This window comes from Halyomorpha halys, unplaced genomic scaffold (assembly GCF_000696795.3).
Source record: "Halyomorpha halys isolate HHAL.00 unplaced genomic scaffold, Hhal_1.1 Scaffold45.1, whole genome shotgun sequence".
Lineage (NCBI taxonomy): Eukaryota > Metazoa > Arthropoda > Insecta > Hemiptera > Pentatomidae > Halyomorpha > Halyomorpha halys.
Genome location: NW_027113993.1, coordinates 948,966 through 969,306, shown reverse-complemented (window position 1 = coordinate 969,306; position 20,341 = coordinate 948,966). Strand labels below are relative to the sequence as shown.

General features: G+C 28.6%; 1 protein-coding gene across 1 annotated transcript in view; it reads right to left on the bottom strand.

Moving 5' to 3' along the window:
* The window catches only part of LOC136796731 (uncharacterized), a 32,571-nt gene extending 23,952 nt beyond the window's left edge, over positions 1-8,619 (bottom strand). The window contains exon 1 of the mRNA XM_067051217.1: positions 8,177-8,619. Within this exon, the coding sequence (XP_066907318.1) occupies positions 8,177-8,567 (391 nt within the window). The 5' untranslated portion in view covers positions 8,568-8,619. The remainder of the gene's footprint in view (positions 1-8,176) is intronic.
* Between the last annotated feature and the right edge of the window lie 11,722 nt (positions 8,620-20,341).

The following is a 20,341-nucleotide window of genomic DNA, read 5'->3' as shown; positions in this document are numbered from 1 at the left end:
ATATTTTTTTTTAAAGAATTAATCTATGAACCGTTAAAAAAAATCGATTCAGCACAATGAATGAATCGTTGGGTTCAATTAAAAGAATCGAACTTCCTATCTCTTGCTCGGAGTATGATACACTGTTAAAAAAATTAATTAAAGTAGTATTTCCCTATGATCGATAGTTTTAATTATGAGATATAATTATAGATTTTCATTTGACAATAGAATTGAAGCTTGATAACAAAGACAATGATTATGGACCCTAATTATATTCTAACACAAAAGGCGAGACCTATTTGAAAACAATAGCGTCGTTTTAATTGTTTGCTCGATTAACGAATTTCTCGAAATAAAGTAGGCAGAAAATATCTGTATGAAGCTTTCCTTTGAAGATGGTCCAAGAGATGAAAGGATATTATCTTGTCTTGTCCGTTCCGCCTGTGGAGACCCAAACGCCCAAGAAATTGGTTCTTACTATATCTGTAGTAGGTTAGGTGGTCCCAGTATACATGCGAGGTCTATTAGTTTTTGATGTGGGTGGTATCAGAAAAAAATATCGGATTTACAAAAAATAATTAACTTTACATGTATGTTTTTTTTACGCATTTTATAAGATTATTCAAGTCTATCATGAAGTAATAATTGATAGTAGAGTCTGAAAATCTTTAAAATGTCAAAAATACTGTCCCAAGTAAGATTATGAACCGTTCCAGCTTCACAAAACCTTTTTGTGATTTACAGTCTTCTTAAATCAAATAGTGATACGTAAAACGCTTAAGAACTTCTGAACCTCGAGTATAAAAAAAAAAAAATACATGAAAGGGTAGCTGACATTGTTTACGAAACGAAGGAAGGATTTGCTGGATGTAAAAGCGATTTGGCGGAATATATTATCTGGATCCCTCAAACAAGGCGTTGATGTTACCGATATGTTTGGGTCCTGGAATAGACTACGGTCTCAGTTGTTAGCTTTTTCCTCAGCCTATTGTAAACATATCTTTGTTCTTCTTTCCAGAAGTGGGTTAGATATGGAAATCAAAGGAAATCGTTTGAAGATCATTTTTTTGACGATTTTCCGGAGAAGTTTGTTGAAAAAAAAAGAGTAGAGTTGTCTATTTCATCTATTTATCTTGGATTGATTTTGGAAATCCCTAGCTTACTCTATCGCATTTTTGGAACTAAATATCAAAAAGTTGAAAGTTCTTAAAAGTTAAACGTTATTAATAATTTGTAAAGCAAAATTAGCAGGCATATTATGTCTCATATATCTATTTATAGACTGGAATTCTACTATTTTTTAATTGTTATTTCTTTAATAAGCCTTGACTCACTAAGTAGCCCCTAGTTTTGTCCCTATTGAACACGAAGGAGCAATTTCTTGACAAATATGATTCTATAGATTTATAAACCAGATTAAATTTTCTATGATTTGAAATCAAATAGGCTTCTACAAACTCAATAGTATTTGAGAAGGCAAAAATAGGGCAACCAACATTAGCAGAAATACTGACATCATCAAATGTCTTGTTGTTTTACTAAAATATATAAAATATAAAATATAGGTGTAGATGTATATTATAATGCAATATTAAAATTTAAAATATAGATATATACACAAACATTTTTTTCAATTTTAATATTGTAGTACTCAATCGTGTTATCAAACCGTGCTCCGTACAGATTACTAACCAGTAGGATCATGAACCAGACTGCATTGATATCGAGTTCATTATAAATCCCTCTATCAGGGCTGGTAATGGGCCGGGATTACGGGAGGGTATTCTACGAACAGATGTAGATAATGGGACAACGTGTCACTTATTAAAGCGCATCTGTTGTGTAAGCTCGCGCTGATTGGGCGATTCATGATGTTTAACGTTGGGGTTCCCCAGGGACCAGTCATGATACCGCTACCACATCATACATATCGTCGCTCTTCAGGCTACTGTTGAGACAATCGATAAAGAGATTACTGAGAAATGGGTCGCAGCCGAATCAGCGTTTACCTAATTAATTGCTTCCCGGGTACCGGCTCGGTAGGAACCTGTTTCAAGAAGAAAAAAAAAGAAATGAAAAACAAAGGAAACAGAGAAGAAAAAACGAACAGATCAAAAAGAAAAAAAATTAAACCAGTCCCAAGAGCCTTAACAGGAGAAATACTAAACCAAAGTAATTATCCAGTTATAAACCCAACATTTATGTTTCTACAAACAAGACACCCGATTCAAATCATCAATCGATTCCGCATGAATATTGATGACATTTTATATCATTTTTTTTATTATTGATAATCATTTATCAATTTTTAAACCGTTATAAATATATTTTATTAATTTCTCTAGCGGTCAGTCATGATTTTTACACCGTGGACACTAACATGGTTATATTTTCTCCTAAACTGAAACATTTTATAGTTGTCTAGAGCCATGATCTTATGAATTATGACGCTATAAAATAAATTATTCATAATTTTAAAGAAAATCGAAAAAGTAATAAATTTAATATTATTATTAATAATTTAAAATGTTGGGTAGTAGATTGAGGTTTTACGAGCGTCATCACTATTCAACGTTGTAGGTCTTGGAGAAGAAATCTGGGACTTCATTTAAGATTTGCCTGTTTATTTTTTTTTCTTGCATAAAATCACCGAGGTATCACTTATTCAGCATTTATTTTGAAATATGTATTTCGCTTAATAGGATTTATTATGAAAAAAAATTTAATGTTGTTAAAATAACTTTAACTAATTATTCATGTCGCTCGTTTCTTAAATATTAAATTAATGGTATTAGTTTATCCAGATAGAAAATATGACACAAATAAAAAATTAAATATATAAACATGTGGCTTAGCTACAAAACTCATCTTTTCATATATATTTTTTTAATGAATAAAACTTTATAAGAGTTTATTCTCCGAACTGATAGGTTGAAATTCGTCATTTCAATACAGAGGTTTATTCTGAATCCAATTTCATCGGTACATTTGCTAAATTTGGTTTGATTTTTACGTTATTCAACTTTTTTTTTCTTTTTTATTAAAACTTTGATGCTGCACGAAGTATTTATTATTTATAAATTCAATAAAGTTCCAAAAGATTTTTGATGTATAAACTAATAACAAATAATATACCCAATCTGGGCTATCTACATTCGTTAGAATAAAACAATAAAACAAAAACGTAACTTCATATTCAATAATATTAAAAATGGGAAGGTACGAAGTTGATTCAAAGGTGAAAAAATGGCCTTAGCAAACTCGATTTGTTTATATTTTAAAATTAAACGATTATTAGGACAATGCGACTCCTATCGTTATGTAATAACATGATGGTTATATCCTAATGTAAAAACTCCAAGCAAGAGGTTAAAAAAGAAATGTTGTTGGATAAAGGGATAAAATTAGATAAAATCTTATGTATATATATTTAAAGAATATTGACAAAGTTAATTTTAGAATTGGCTAAGTTACCATCTTAAAACTGCCCATAAAGTCCGAAACATTACTGATAGAAAATATCTATAAGTGAAAATCTAAAATGGTGTTATTATTTATTTCTGAAAATAATAAAACAGATTAAAATTATAAAATACCATTTTTCAAAAGAATTTTACCATTAGAAAGGAGCAAGACAATTTTAATCTGTATTTATGTTATATATTGGAAAATATCTACAATGTACAAATAAGAAGAGTATTGATATTTAACATATGGAGATTAGAGATATTTTCATTGGAGATTCCAAGTTCAGTAGTATTTAGTTGATACTTTTTTTTTTTTATTTTATTAATAAAGACCTACGGAGTTTAAAGTTAAAATTTTAACATTATAAGAAAAAAAAATTATCCATTAGTTAGGTAATAGATCAGAGGCTGTTATGTGGCTGGCAGGACTAGATGGCCGTTGCTGATTTACGACCAAGGAGCAGCACTGCTTGCGGACCAGATCGCTATTAATTACCCACTGCCCGTTTTATGTTTTATTTAATTACCCCTCTTGTAATTGGCTGGTAGCCGTGCGGAGAATATTTACTATTGGTAATAAGTTTGTCACAGGAGGCCGGGCGGTAATGGAGAGTATCAGCGCGTAGAGAATTATTGAACAAAGGCCCCGGCGGTGAGAGACTTATTGATCGGACAATATTGACTCAGAAGGCTATCGGCTTAATGATACACTCACAATAATTGTAAATCAGCTGAGAGTGAAAGTGTAAGAACCGGTAGCCTCTGAGAGAACCGCTCCTGGCTCTCTCAAATTGGACAATTATCCTACTCAAATAGTTTATGCCCCTCGTTAATCTTGGCACACATTTTTTTTTTTTAGACTCCTTTATAAATCCAATTAGCTCTGTATTTTCAGGCTAATGTGTTAATTTGTATTCGGATACCTATATATAAATAATTTTTTTTTTTTACCCTAATAGTTATGGCGGGTTTTTCGTTCTTGTACACACAGTCGATTATCTTTAACGAATCTTAGCATATCGTTAGCATTTACATTGCTGACTTAAATGTTAAATAGCGAATCAGTCGTATGTTTTAGAAACATTTGCGCAATTGCCTTTTTTTTCTTCTTATTTTTTCCTTTTGTCAAATGTCAGCAGAATAAGAAAATTGATCACTAAATGCAATCTATGTAAGAACAAATTTTAATCATGTAATTTTCAAGCACATTATAATGCTTCCATAATTATAAAATATTAAATTAATCTCAATAAACTTTCAATTCATTATAACTGAATAAAATCAGAAAAATATACTAAAAAAAATTATAGGAACTATGTACATAAAATAACACCAATAAATATTTACTTGTTATTTAAAAAAAATATTGGCTTCAGCTATAATTTTTACATAATTACCAAAAATATTTATCAACACAGAATATAACATTCGATAATTAATTATATTCAAATGAATGAAGGTGTAAACTGTTCACAAGAAAACGTTTTCGTGTTAAAATATATTTTTTTACTAAATGAACTATAACATTTTACTAACCAGAGATGATATAAAAAAACATCATACGTTGTCCAATCTGAATGGATTATTAATTAAACAAGGACGATACTGTAATTGAAAAATTAGCTGTTTTTTATTAAAATACAATTACAGATAAATTATAATTGGTCGTTAATCGAATTTTTCCATATACCATGCATAGTCACCATATATATTTTTTTATGCAGTTCCTAAATGATATAGAATTCCGTCCCGCCCCAACAATATGGTAGTTTCTCAATTACAGACGTCTTAAGGTGACTTTATTAAAATGACCCATACTTAATCAAATTTATTAATGGTATTGTAGTACGTCTCATTACTAAACAAAACTAAAATGCTTTACAAAATTTAATGAAACAATATATAACGGATATTTTAATATAAACAAAGAAGAAATATACTAAACCGTTAACAAAAAATACGAAAAACTATTATATAGAAAATAATATTCTATTATATTATCAAAGTTATTTTATAATTTGGAAAACTTGGGTTCAAATAAAATAACGCTTCCCATAATAGGTGTTTTATAAATGGTTTTTAGAGAAAATAATTTAAATTTGAAACTGTCATAGGTAAATAAAACATTGGAAGATAACTATAGATTAAAATGTATCAATGAATTAAAAATATTTAATTCAAAAATGTCAAATATCATTTAAGTTAACATTTGATAATTTAATCTTTATACTAAAGATAAATAATCTATAATGGTTGCAAATAATTTATATAGTTTTTTTAAAAACTTTTTATATATAAAAAATATATACATTTAAACAAAATAAAGTTGTACAAATACTACCAGAAACAATTAATAGAATCTTTAATAAACAAATATAATTTTATTTGTATGTATTATAAAATAAATATTTTGCACTAGATATGAAATAAATGTACAATATTATACTTTAAGTAATTTATGGACTGGTAATTTGAGTCATTGCTAGCAATAGTTTCAGAACCTCATGACATGAATGGTGTAAAACATTTCAATTATAAATAAATCAATCAACAAAAATGGATTCATTTTTGGTTGATTTTATTAATATACCATAAAAAAAGGTTAATTTAATAATAAAAGTGATGGAATCCATATTGTTTTACAAATATACAATAGTAATTTCTATTAAAATGTTGAAGTATATTTCAGTGCTCAAATGAACTTATACACATTCAAATAAAGTTTAAAGTACAAACTACTTTATTTACTTCATATAAATTATTTTATTTGATATATTTGTAAATTTAAAACATGGGTAATGTGCTTTTAGAAATATTGTAGTATTAAATTATTTGTATTAGCTGTCACAAATCATACACTAGTTTATACTAAACAAATCTAGCATTAGATTAATTTTGGGGTAATCTAAACTAATTTTAAGAATCAGTAGTCACACACAATTAAGTTATATAAAAGCTGTTTCTTTTAATCTGTTGTTGTTGTTGTTGTTGTTATGAAAATAATTCTTTAAATAAAGTTTAATGTTATATTTATTTTTTTTACTGGATTCAAAAATGGATATGATAAATTATAGTTAGTATTTAAAGAACTATTAATACTAGCTTTGAAACTATCAACAGTTAAATAAACTGTATATAAGTAATATATATAATATGAACAATCTAATACAATAAAATTTTCTAGAATCTTAAGACAGAACGAATGATCTTCAATAAAAAATGAAATAATTCCTTTTATGTTCTCAGTAACGAAAATTGACTAAAAAATAAAACGAAAATATCACCGACGGTATTATAGTGAAAAAAATCTCGTAACAACTTGAAAGGTCAACAAAAGTTTACGGCACACAAAAAATGAAAAGCAGAAAAAAATTCAGGTACCCCGAAACGATGAGATGGCCTTCTAAACCAACTCGACACTTAATGTTTTATTTTTCTTCCTATTTATAACTCACATTATTGTAACAAATAAAACATCTTTTGTTGTAAAATTTTGTGAAAAATCAACTGAAAAATATAACTCTAACCCATAGATCAAATTGGTCATTTTGTTCAGTTACATCGGTTTCATTATTTGAGACAATTTGCGGTTCCTTTGATTTGATTTTGTATCATTGGATGATATGATAAGGCCATTTTAAGCAGATAAGCTTTGATTAATTTATTAATCATTCACTATACTCTTTTATTTTCTTAATGTTTAACAACTATACTATGCGGGTTGTAATATACGTTTATATTATTTTAAAACTATTGATATTTTCACTATCTGAGAATCAATAATAGAAATTCATGTATCCTAGTAGCTTTTAAAAACTTGAATGTATTGTGGAATTTTCATTGATTGTTTCTAAATGCAAAAAATTATAATATTATTCAGGAAACTTTAAATTGTACTTAATGAGTAAATTACCTACACCATTACCAAATACACAAAATTACCAAAAAGTCATATGATTAAATCCTGATATTAATGAGTTTTTGTAACTTGAAACTCTATTTTTTCATTATTATTATTGTATAATTTTTGTTTCGAATCATAATTGGTTTGAGTAAAAATAATTATCATACCGATCACACTTTAAACATGAAAAGTAATTTATAGAGAGTTTTTGAATTGAAAACTTTTTGAGTGTTAAAGGTTTAGATAAAGTCAGTTTCAATAATATAAAGGACTGGAATGTTTAAACCTCCAGTGTACAACTTTGAGAGTATATAAAAAATAAGTGAATGTCTTTAGCAACTCCAGTGCATCTAGGTAGATTCATTCAAGCAATTGTTTAATCGTAAGATAAATAAAATATGTTCTGCTGCTAAAATATTACTCATTTTGTTAAACGTTTTCTAAGGTCTCTGAAACTTCTATATTTTACTTTAATTACGAACGAAAAATATTTAAGTAAAACACTAAATTCACATTTTATTTCAATATTGTGTCTCAGTGCCTATTGCCACCTAAAGGCGACACTCATGCCGAATCCACAAAAAAGACCTTTTTAATGTATTATTCATATGTTTGTGTATTTTAGGCTCAACATAGAACAGCTCAGAAACAAAAAGGAGATAACAAATATTTTCTTGGGACCTTTTGGTATAATAAAGGGGTGAGGTTATAACGTTCTATGCCATGCGATTTACAACTACGCGAATCCTAAGATCATTCGTTCTGCCTCAATTGTGACCTCCACTAAGAAATACATCTAATTGTACATAGAGAAACTAGTTACCTGGAGAGGAAGAGAGACCACCGTGGAATGGCGGGAAGACGGGTGCCCCGGGGAAGTGGTGCACCGGCCAGGAGGCCCCATGGGGCGGCAAACCCGCGTAAGCAGCGGCCGCAGCAGCAGCGAAGGCGGTGAAAGGAGTCGGCCTGATGGGGCCCGCGGCGGGGCTGAGGACCAGACCCCGCTGCTGGCTGTACCCCGGCTCCGGGCTCTTGTCCCTGCACACGTCCAATTCCTCTTCGGCTGAGTCATCCTCTTCTTCGGGGCTAGGGCTCCTCCTAGAATCCGCAAGCAACGCAGCCACACTGAAGCTGATCCCTTTGGCCGCTTCGGGCGACTTGCGCTCTTCCATCTGAGTCAGTTTAAGCACAGTCATACTCGGGCCTGCCAGCATAAAGTCTCAGGCGGGCATGTCACACTCGACTGAGAGCTTCGCGTCGACTGGCCTTTCCTCCTTCGGGTTCCCCCCTCTTTCGGCCCCGCCTCCCGGTATCGGCCACGCCTCGCGGACCCTCCTACTCACCCCCTACTCTTACCACTTTTCTCCCTTCTCCCCCACTTAATTATTGACGTCTTTGTTCCGACTACCCCTCCTTTGTGTGTAGGAAGTAAATTGACAGTAGCCGAGGTTTGTTAAGGTAATGAACATGTCAAATGGCTAAGGATATGTTCGTGCTGTTTATTTTAAATAATTCCCTGTCCCACCCCTGCGGTTCCCACACCAACAAACTGCCTTACATTTCCTCTATTGTATATCGGCCTATTTCAATTATCTCTTAGAACCTAACAACCAAACAGTAGCCTTTATTTTATTGTAACCAATGGGCGCTCTAATTAGGCTACTCTAATCTCGGTTTATTAATATTGTTATAAATTATTATGTTATTTTTTGTTAGTGTTAAAAAACAACTGTATACCGATTCCATGTACTGAAGTAAAAACCGTAGTTTAATTTGATAGTTTAAACATTTATTACAAGGGTGGGCGAAACGTTTGTACATAGTAAATAGTTTTTACTATTTAAGTAACATTTTTTAACTGCCATCCAAACCATCTTCCTTCAATTAATTTTAACTATCCTTCTTTATTTTGTTCTGACATACAAACTTGGCTAATACAATCTTGTCCAGAAACAATTTAAGCCACATTGGTAGGTGGTTGAAACCTGTATTATTTTAATGGCATTATTTTTATTTTTTTAACGAAAACCTACAATGTAAACTGAAGTTAGATCCGAAATTAATATTAAATAAAGTAGCGTAGCATGGGTGTCAACCGCCCAGGGCGTAGGAAAATGTTTTGGAATTTCAATTTAAAAGGCTATAATATACCGTAATTCTAAAGAACGATCATATTTATCGTGCAATGTACAGGTTACAAAAAAGTCATATGAAATGGTTCAAATTTGTACAAGATATCATTTATTGCGAGATTTAGCCGCCCCCTAGAAGTGCCACCTGGAAGGGCCCCCTCTCCTTTGTTCCCACTACACAACACCACTGACTGAACAACCAAACTAATCAAAGTGAACAATCACTTTTAGTTGCCCTTTTTCTGTATTTAGGTTACAATAATACTTGATGATTTATAGTTTTGATATTTCTAGGTTTACTTGAATAGTGGTATATCTACCAAAAAATATTTTTTTAAGAACTGTAAGAAAGTCTATACGTTACTATTTTTGGAATAAGTTCAATTCAAAATAAATCAAAGTTCTCTTTTCGTAAGATTGTTCATTATTAAAGCTAAACAGCGATATTCATGAGGCTCTCCGTGGTGGTACTTTATACCAACCTATTTCAATTACCTCTTAGGACTTAACAACCCGACAAGAGCCTTTATTTTATTGTAAATGGTTAATTAGGTTATTAAGGTTAATTAGGTAAGTCTAATTAGGTTATAATGGTTAATTAGGTAAGTCTAATTAGGTTATTATACTCTCGGTATATTAACTTTATTATAAATTATTATTTCATCTTACGTTGTATTTATATATCTGTATGAAAATATCAATCATTGAAGTTAACGCTCTTTTAGACTAAATACCCTGATAAATCATACCGTTTATATATTAATAATTTTTTCTAGACTATTGAAGATATATTTTCAAGAGTCTTGAGGATTAAGCAATAATAAAACAACTAACTATAATTAACAATTAACTATATTTAGGTGATTTTGTGAAATTTTATAGCTTTTATAGTCTTATGAATAAAACAGTTTTTCAAAAAACATTTTATTCTTAATTACTTACTAAACACTAAAATTTAGATTGATAAATATAAATATTATAATTGGATCATTTTCAAAACAATTGTAAGTAATTTCTTTTCATTACATACCGAATTACTAATTTTCAATAAGTGGTAAAAAAATATTTTATAACCAGCATAACTATTGAAATATAATATAAAATTAATTGTTCTATTGTTTATTATCATATCAAATATGTAGCGATGTATCTGAACCCTCATTATTCTTTTTTTGGAAGTTAATATAATATTAAATAAAATATCATTTTATTGTATCAAGGATGCTTTAAGATTTATTTTTTCAGTAGGACTCAATTCTGGTTACAAATTTTACTTTAGCCTACTACGACTTTTTAAGCAATGATTTTTTAAATATTGTGAAAAATATAAAAAATTGACATTGTGGCCCCTGATAAATTCTTCCAGTATAGGCATTTCTAGGATATTTTCAATTCTTTCTCTTTTTCCGATTTAGATACCTCTGTGTTGTTACATGTTTTTCGAACTTTGTAACAAATTGAGAGCATTTAGGTGTCATAGTGTAGTGCCTTAGAAACATGTATCAACCATCAAAGTCAATATTCTAAATATAAGCTTAGTAATTGTGGAAATTGACGATAAATCTCATTATAATAAAGTTTTTTTTTTATTCTCAAATCTTTATAAAATTAATGTATATGTGTATTTATATTTATATTTTTAAAATTAATAAGTAAGCAAGTATAATTTTTTTTTTTCCATGTTTATTTTCATACGTGAGCCGTAAAGAGATGATTAGCAACACTACATGAATAAAAATAAATTACCCAACATCAGTATTATGAGCTTTGGGATTTGTTATTTTATTCACAACTGGAGGATTAATATGAATAATCCTAGCCAGCTCATCTACTGATATCATTTTACTCTACACATACTACGTAGTTACTCCTTTACATTGTTTTATCAGTAAGTACAGTATTGGTTATAATAAGAAGATTTATTCAATTATTTACAAGACTACCCATAAATCCTAAATGATTAAAAATCTAATTTATTACTATATTTCTAGGAGTAAATATCACATTTTTCCCTCAAATATTAATATTTCCTCGGATTAAGAGGGATACCAAGACGATTCTGAGATTAGATAGACATCCTGGATGAAATATCATTCCATCTATTCAAAGAATTATATCAATAAACAGAATTATTACTAAATTTTCATAAATTTTTTGAAGCTATCTCCTTCGTTAATTGCACACGGTCAAGGAATAATCTTCGAAGCTATTTACAATTTGGTGTATAAATAAAAAGGAAAATTATTTTAAAAATTGATCTATAAATAAAGAACAATATAATAAATCGAAATCAGGATATGAACTGCCGCAAAAGGAGTCAATCTATGGGTTGACTCCTTTCGCGGCAGTCACAGCGAGATTATTGCCACGTTAAGTATGAAAAAAAAGAAATTATCTTTCAGTTACTCAGGAATTTTGAATTGTAATATCCAGATTAATTTTTGAATTTCAAATTCTTATCCATTTTAAATTAAAAACCAAATAGAAATGAGTCTATTCAGATTCAATCGCTAATAATTTATTCATTTCTTTAATGATTTATTAATTGAAATATACAATTAGTGCTTTCCAACCGTTTAGATTATTCTCACGTATCACTAAATTAACAAACAATATGTATATAAATGTTAAACATTAAAAAATATTGCGTTAGATTGCAAGAAAATATAAAATCTAATTAATTACAAAATTTTGATATTTTTTACGATTTGAGTTTTATAATCTTCTTTTTATACTATTAAAGAATTCTTGGGTAATACTAATATTTGAATTAATAATCATGTATGATTCATATGTTTCTTAATTAGTTGTGCCCTAAATCATTTTTTAAAGAAACAATGTTGCAGAATTTTCTCCAACACATCTTCAAGAGATAATAATAAGATTTTTTTTTTTTAAACTAAAATAAATATAGGAAATAAAAACAAATTCCTCCTCAGAATCGAAAATTTCCACTTGCGTTTTACGTTTTAGACATTAAAGAGCAAAGGTGGTTCGTATCTGTCAGTCCCTATTCAAACCCATGTGAAGAGCATACATAGCACCAAACGGTAGTGTGTTTGCCCCATTTTCATGAAATTTTCAGGGATTTTTCTTTATTTGTCCTTTATCAATTTTACACATATGTTTCCATGCCATTTTGCCATTTAAATTTAATGAATATTTAAGTGATCATGGCAATTAGAACAGTATTAGAATTTTGATAAAAACTTCATTTTACAAAAACTTCCGGCGGAACAAAGTACAAAGAAAAACTAAAAATTAAAATTCGAGCCGAATTTACAGCCACTTCATATGAATGCTAATCAAAATGCATCATTGAAATTAATTGGCAAGGCAAAAACAGAGGATGCATTGGTGCATACTGATCACGTTTGCACTCTTCTTACCTCCGACAGTTGAAATCCAAAAGAATTTAATTAACTGTGTTTATACTTTAATATATAATTCCCGGTTTACAGTTCATTATAAAGGAATATTGCATTCTGTTAATTTTTTTTATCGCAATGATATGGACTATCCGAAATAATAGTGTTTAGCTGTTTTTTTTATTAAAATCATAAAATATCATAAAAAAATTTTTAATATTTTATTTTCTAACTATTATCTATTGATTTTTAAATATATATTTAATAAATAATACATATAAAAAATATGAATTATCTTAGAATTAAATTAATTAGTGCTCTATTATAATTTGTTTTCCTTCGTATAAATAAATTAGTTGTGAAGATGTTTTTATCTTTTTAATTTCAATTTGAAAATATAATTTGTTTGTTGCCTCTATTTGTTAGGCAAAATCATGTTCTGGAAATAAAACCACTGAATATTGCCATTACAATTTTTCTTCTCCTACTCCTTTTTAATTAATGAAATTTATTTTTTAAATGCGTAGTAAATAATTGTAGGATGTTATATTAAATATTATTTGTTGAGTTACGCTTTTAATGTTTGATATTCCACTACTTCTCAAATCTTAGGATAAAATCGTAGTACGATTGATCATCATAGGTAACTGAAATATTAATATTATTTAAATGACTTACCTCTTAATTTCCAGTACAAAACTGTTGAATAATCTATAAAATGTATAAAACATTAAAGTGGAATAAATAAACAGCTGATTTGTTTAATTTTGAGACATTTAAATTCATCCTACATCAGCTGATTGTCCATTGCTTTTCAGTTTCACTGCTGGGTTTTTTCATAATGAAATAAAAATTTAACATAATAAAATAAAAAATTCATTTATTAATTGAAAGTTTGGATCGTTGTATATGGGTTGTAATAGTCGGAATCGACGAGCAGTTTCCTGTATGAAGATTCCATGGCTGTCGTTTGTCCAGATTTAGTCCTAAGTAACGGATCTGTTCGACAGGAATAAGTAGGGTATTATTAAAGAATACTGTAGGGCAGCTAGAAAATATAAAATGAAATTAATTATAAAATTTAGAAATTGCATACGATTTCAATTGTTATAATGTTCTTTTTATACAATTACAGAATTCTTACATTAAACTAATATTCGAATTAGTGAATTAATTAATAAAATATTTATTAATTCATAGCTTGACTCCTTTTAATATACCAATATTTATAATTATTGAGCGATTTGTTAGTAAATATTGTAACGCAATAGGTTTTTATTCATTTCCAAATTCAGGAACGAGCGCTATATTGATTAGTAATCAACAATCGGATTTATATTTAGTATTATTTGAAAAAAAATGCATAAAAAAGAAATCAGTAAACACAATAATCATTTTAAGCTATTAATTAAAAATTTACAAATTATGACTACAGTTGAATATTTGTCAATAGAAAAAAAAAAGGCCATTTCCTAGTAATGGATTGACGCACATGTGGCAGATAGCAATGAACTGCCATAAATTTAAAGTGCTGAGAACGATATAACAAAATTGTAGATAACCCTCTTATCCTCATGTGCTTTGTATCAATTAGTTCAATGCGCTTATCCCAATTTATTTGATTGAGCGGAAAATTTCAATTGGGTCAACCATTCTCAACTATTTCTACTATCACAGCACGAGGCTAGGCTAGAACTTATGATAACGCTGGGTACCAAATATCGATATTATAATTATTCGATGTTAAACTATCGATTTTGTTCTGATATTACCAACAATCAAAATAATTATTATTTTTCGATATTTTGCTTGCTCCCTTGTACTATCAGTAGCCTAAGTTGGTCTTAAAATAAGTTTTCATAATTACTTGCTGAAATTCAACTATTAAAGTTGCAGCGGCTAAACATTTTTAAATGCTAATTATTCTGGAGGTACAAACAGAATTCTGGAGCCAACAAATAAAAATCTATTTCACTTGCCATACTATTTGAGTAGACATTAATCCTAACTCGTTCCAGAACATATATTTCTAAGTTATTGACTGTAGTAATAATTTCTCGTACCAATTTTCCAAATGAAACTCCAGTTTCAACAGCTTTCAAAAAAATACTTTTGATATTAATTATCATTGTAAAAATTAAACATTTTTTTTCTACAATAGTATGATATAAAAAAAATTATCAGACTGGCAAAAGAGGAAAACGCACAGCCTGCGCCCTCATATTATAACCGATCGTTTATTTAAGCGTTTTTTTTGTTTTGTTATTTTCCATTACCTTCTACGACATTAGGGGTATTCATGATCTTTGGTTTAACATGTTAAAGCGTGTTAAATGGAAAAACTCATGTTAAATCGAAAAAAATTGCCTTCTTTTACCAGGGGTATTCATGATCTTTGGTTTAACATGTTAAAGCGTGTTAAATGGAAAAACTCATGTTAAATCGAAAAAAATTGCCTTCTTTTACCGTGGTAAAACGAAATAACATTTAAGTTCAGTTCTTTCGTGTGTTTGTGATATTCATATCCCTGTTATTAAACCAGAATGGATAATTTTAATGATACATTTGAGAAAAAAAACAATGTAATTTCATTCTACTATCTGAAAATTTGTAAACGCTCGCCAGATAAAAATCTCACTATATGAACCATGTAATTATTCTTAGAGGACTATGTCCCAGAATAAAGTTATTTTTTCATTTCATTTCATAAGCTAAACTTTCACACAAATTCCACTTTTCACTCACTCTAGGCATGTTGTAATTAATTACTTAAATCAAAACTGAAGTAAACAATAACATCAGGGTCTGGAAGGAAGGTTATAAACATAAAGGCTTATACAACAAGTTGCTGAGAAAATCCGCTAGGGGCTCTTATGCATTTAACGTTTAACATGACTTCAAATAGGGCTGCTCACAATCTTATAGTTATAACATTTAACATGGTAAAACATTTAACATTTAACACAACATCATGAATACCCCTAATATATGTGAAATATTATTAATTTTATAATCTTTGGCTTTCTGATTATTTAAAGTACGTCTATATGCCTATTCTTATTTCCAGAAATGTATTTTCAACCTTAGGTCCGTTTTAAATTCTTAGGTCCATTCTCAATCAATACCTTTCATAGTTCATATTTATTTATTTATCATTACTAATACTACTGTGATCAGGTTAATTTTTTTCAAATAATTATAGCTATTTTAAGGCTAATTGGATAATGACGTTGTAATTATTGACTTTTGCTAGTTCCTCTTTTATAAAACGTACGCAATGCGTTGATCTTTTTTACTACAATGCAGCTTTCTACCAACTGAATCAAACTCCTTTTATATATTCATTCTCTATCTTCACCTTTTTATTTCTATTGGAGTATTCTTAACACTTAAAGAGCCGCAAATACGAAAAACTCCGATATATTTCAATGATTCCACTCAGGAATTCTGTTTGAAAACTGCCGTGAATAACATCAAACCAACTTTTTCTATGAGCAGCCAATGTAAACTGAGTCAAATTGTAGCGATAAATGGTTACTACTATTTACACGCTCCAATCTGTCACGATTCGTAAAAATTGATTCCGGCTAGCACCAACCATCCTCTTCTATTCCAACTCCACTAAATCAATGTTCTGTTTACACGCAATGATAGGTCGTAAAGATTCTATTGTTATAATAAATTGGCATAGACTCGTGCCAATTATAAGATATAATGTTATTTGTATATGTATAATGTATTGCATTATGTTATTCTGTATTCTGTAACCATATAAAAAATAAAGAGGTTTGAAAAAAAAATAAATTGGCATTTATCGTAGCATGTAAACCTACCGTGACTTTGGAAGAATATACATTTTTTTTAATTTGTCATTTGAGCCTTTTCAGACTATTTCAATGAGTATAAGTGCTATTAAATACTACTTAATTGTATGATAATTTACTGGATTAATCCAAATCGTTACAGCAGTTTTGGAGAAAAACAAGAGTTAAATGGATTTTATAATTTTATAGGACTTCCGGTAGATCGATTTTAATGAAAAATTTCTGTAACATTACAAGCATCCGCTTGCACGAAATATTACAGTTGAGTTTTGACTTTTCATTTTTGAGCTAAGCTGTTCACATACACACAGACAATTTTGCAAGACTTGGTTATTTGGATTAAGTGAACCACAAAACTTGGATTTCCAACGAAAACTCGAATCTCAAATTTTTTACTATCATAATACTTCCTCTTAGTATATATTACATAATAGGTAAGTGAATGTAAAAATAAAATAAATTCTATTCTTCTTACTTTATGTTTTTTTTTTGTTTTTTTATTATTTACATATGTTCCTATTATGTAAATCACAGTTCGTGTAATGACCAGGCTTATCCAATGTCAAGACAATGGACAAGTGAAATGGAAAGTGACAAGAAGATAATGAACACGTAAGAAGCCTTCCCACCTGCAGAATACGACTTACCGTTTCCCAGCTACGACACAATAACGAGCTCCTTGAAGACAACACTAACAGACGCTAACTTCACTTAGCACCCGGGACATGGGAACGGTAAATAACCACCCTAGGATTCCCACAGAGTGCGTGATGGATGGCCGTAGTCACGTGGCATCGGGCGCTAATATGATTTGAGCTGTTTGCAGTATCGAAGGCTCTCGCCGGTATCTAAGTCCATAAAGCTCTGTACACAGATCCGATGGTGATTTCTTAATCCGCCCTGATTTAGGGGAGCTCGGGAGATTATTATTGAAGGAGAGCGTGCAATTAAATGTCAACCCTGATCTTATCACCACAATCCCGGTGGATTAACTTAATGGATTTAGTAATTTAATTATTCTATTACTCTTATTAACAGGCATTTCCTTGTCATTATTTTTTAATATTATTTATAGCACTATAAACCCTCACCTGTTTGCGCCAAGTACACATTAGGTAACTCGTAAACTTGTGCAGATATGCCTTGTATATAATTCAATATACACTTAATATTTAAAAATATATTCTATAAAAATGCACTTTATATATTTTTCCCTTTATTTTTATTGTCTGCAGGTTTATAAGTGCAATGAGATCAGTTTTAATAATAATTTTAATAACATAGTAATAATGAAATGAAAACAATTAATTTTATTCCAGTCCTCAAATGATAATTATATTTGCTTTTGAGAGCCAATTACCTGTCACAAAATGGTTTAATAAATAAGTGATAAAGTAATTAAAATTATATTAATAGTAATATAAATAATACAATTTAATTTTTTTTTAAAATGAACTACTGTAGAATCAAACTGAATATTTATGATTACTCTTAAGGTAAAATAACAATAAAATAATCGTTAATCAGTTATTGTAAAAAAATAAAGTAAAATGCATAAATAAATATAAAACATGTACCTCCTTTTTTTTTGTTACATATTTGAGGTAGATTAATGGTTACGGTGGTCATGGAATAATTTATATTTAATTATTCGATTAATTATTTATTATTATTAAATGATTATTTCGATTCGATATTAGATTAATGAAGAGGTTTTGTTTACGGATTATACAGGAAACCATTCTATGAGAAGATATATATTTGTGGGTTGGATCTTGTTGTAGGTATACTATTGTAGTTTCACCAATTACTATAATTTTGCATCTCTTTATTTCTATTTTTATTTTTTATTATTTAGTTTTATATTTATTTGTAAATTTTTTATTAAATGAAAAAATATGTTTATTCTGGGGCATTCAGTCCCCTAGGAATAACAAAAAGGAACAATTTAGGCGGTATTGGTTAAGTTTCAATCCGTTAAACATATTAATAATAAATAATTAAATGTGAATTACACTGAGAATCAAAACAATGTTTTTTTCAGTGTCATGTAGTGAAAATTAAATACAATAAATAACACTGTACACAACGCATAGCTACTTTGTTCAAACTGACTCATTTTCTTCCTTTTTAAATTTTTTTTTTAAACTATTTTCTCATTGTAAAATAATTCATAAACAAAAAAAAAAATTGTTCGGTGATCAAATCTCTTGTCACAAATATTTAGGTATAATAATCCTTAAAACACATTGAAGTATAATTGTATGAATTGTATAAACCATTCAAATTTATCACTAACATTTTATACAAACTATAAAATTTAGAAATATTCATTTTTTAATATGCTGAGATGAAAAAATTTCCAATTAAAACATAATATTATTCATTATTATGGAGTTGCTAGCTTACCTTCTACGTCACAACCTCTGATGAAGACCTGAAACTCAGGTCGAAACGTCGGCATAAAATAAATAAATATGGTTTTGTTTATTTATGTTGTTCTTTGCTGACCACACAAAATTTTCCAATAATATTATTCTATATTTTATACATTTCAGGATTCACCCCATACTCATAGACTATATATCCTAAAATTATAACATTAATTTAATATTATCAACAATTTTTTTTAAATACATAAATGAATAAATAAAACCTATTGAAATTTATCACCGATATCTTATATAAAATATTAAATTTAGAGTGTATTATCTAATCCATTGAAATTTATCACTAACATTTCTTAGAAAATATATTTTAACTACTCCAAGTATAAACATATAGGAGAATATTACAATTATTATTATTTGTATTGTATATATAATAATTATGTACGTTCAATTAATATTAATCCTATATTTACTTACAAGGTCATAATTTAGGTTATTAAAATCTTTTTTGTATAAAATATTAGTGAATTTGAATGGATTAAATATTTTATATAAAATATAGATTATAAATTTAAATAGGTTTTGTTTATTCATTTATATATTCAGAAAAAACATAACAATTGCGGCTCCAAATGTCAGATGGTAACATGTAACACATGTAGGCGGTAACATCCGACAGATGTTAACATCTATAAATAAAATTGTGAATATAAAATAAGATATTTATTTGTAAAATATGTACGCATGTGCAGCTTCCATATAAAACAAAAAATATTTATAATACAGCTAAAAATAAAACAAAATTTTAAAAGACGACTGATGATAAAATAATAATTTATATTATTATAATACATATTTTATTATTTTATTATATGATCATAACAAATAATATATCCCCTGTAACTAAATATTGCAATGAACACCACTAATAAACGAATGAATAAAATATTACTAATAAATTAATATTAACCAAGCTAATAAATTCCTAAAATTGCGTAAGAAGTATGGAATAAATTAAAAGGCTTGGTATATCTAGGCCATTTTAATTTAATGAAATCGAAGTACCTATTTGAGTATCTTTGCTGACAGCACTCACCGACCATCTTCTCATACACCATTTATAAATTTTTAAAAATTACAATTTTTGTAAATAAATATCCATTGTTCTTAATTAATATATTTATTCTATTTTTGGACATTCTGGGGGCACCTCTTCAAAATTATGTAATTTACTGGCTTAAAAACAGTTCATTTACAATTTTTATTTCATTTTT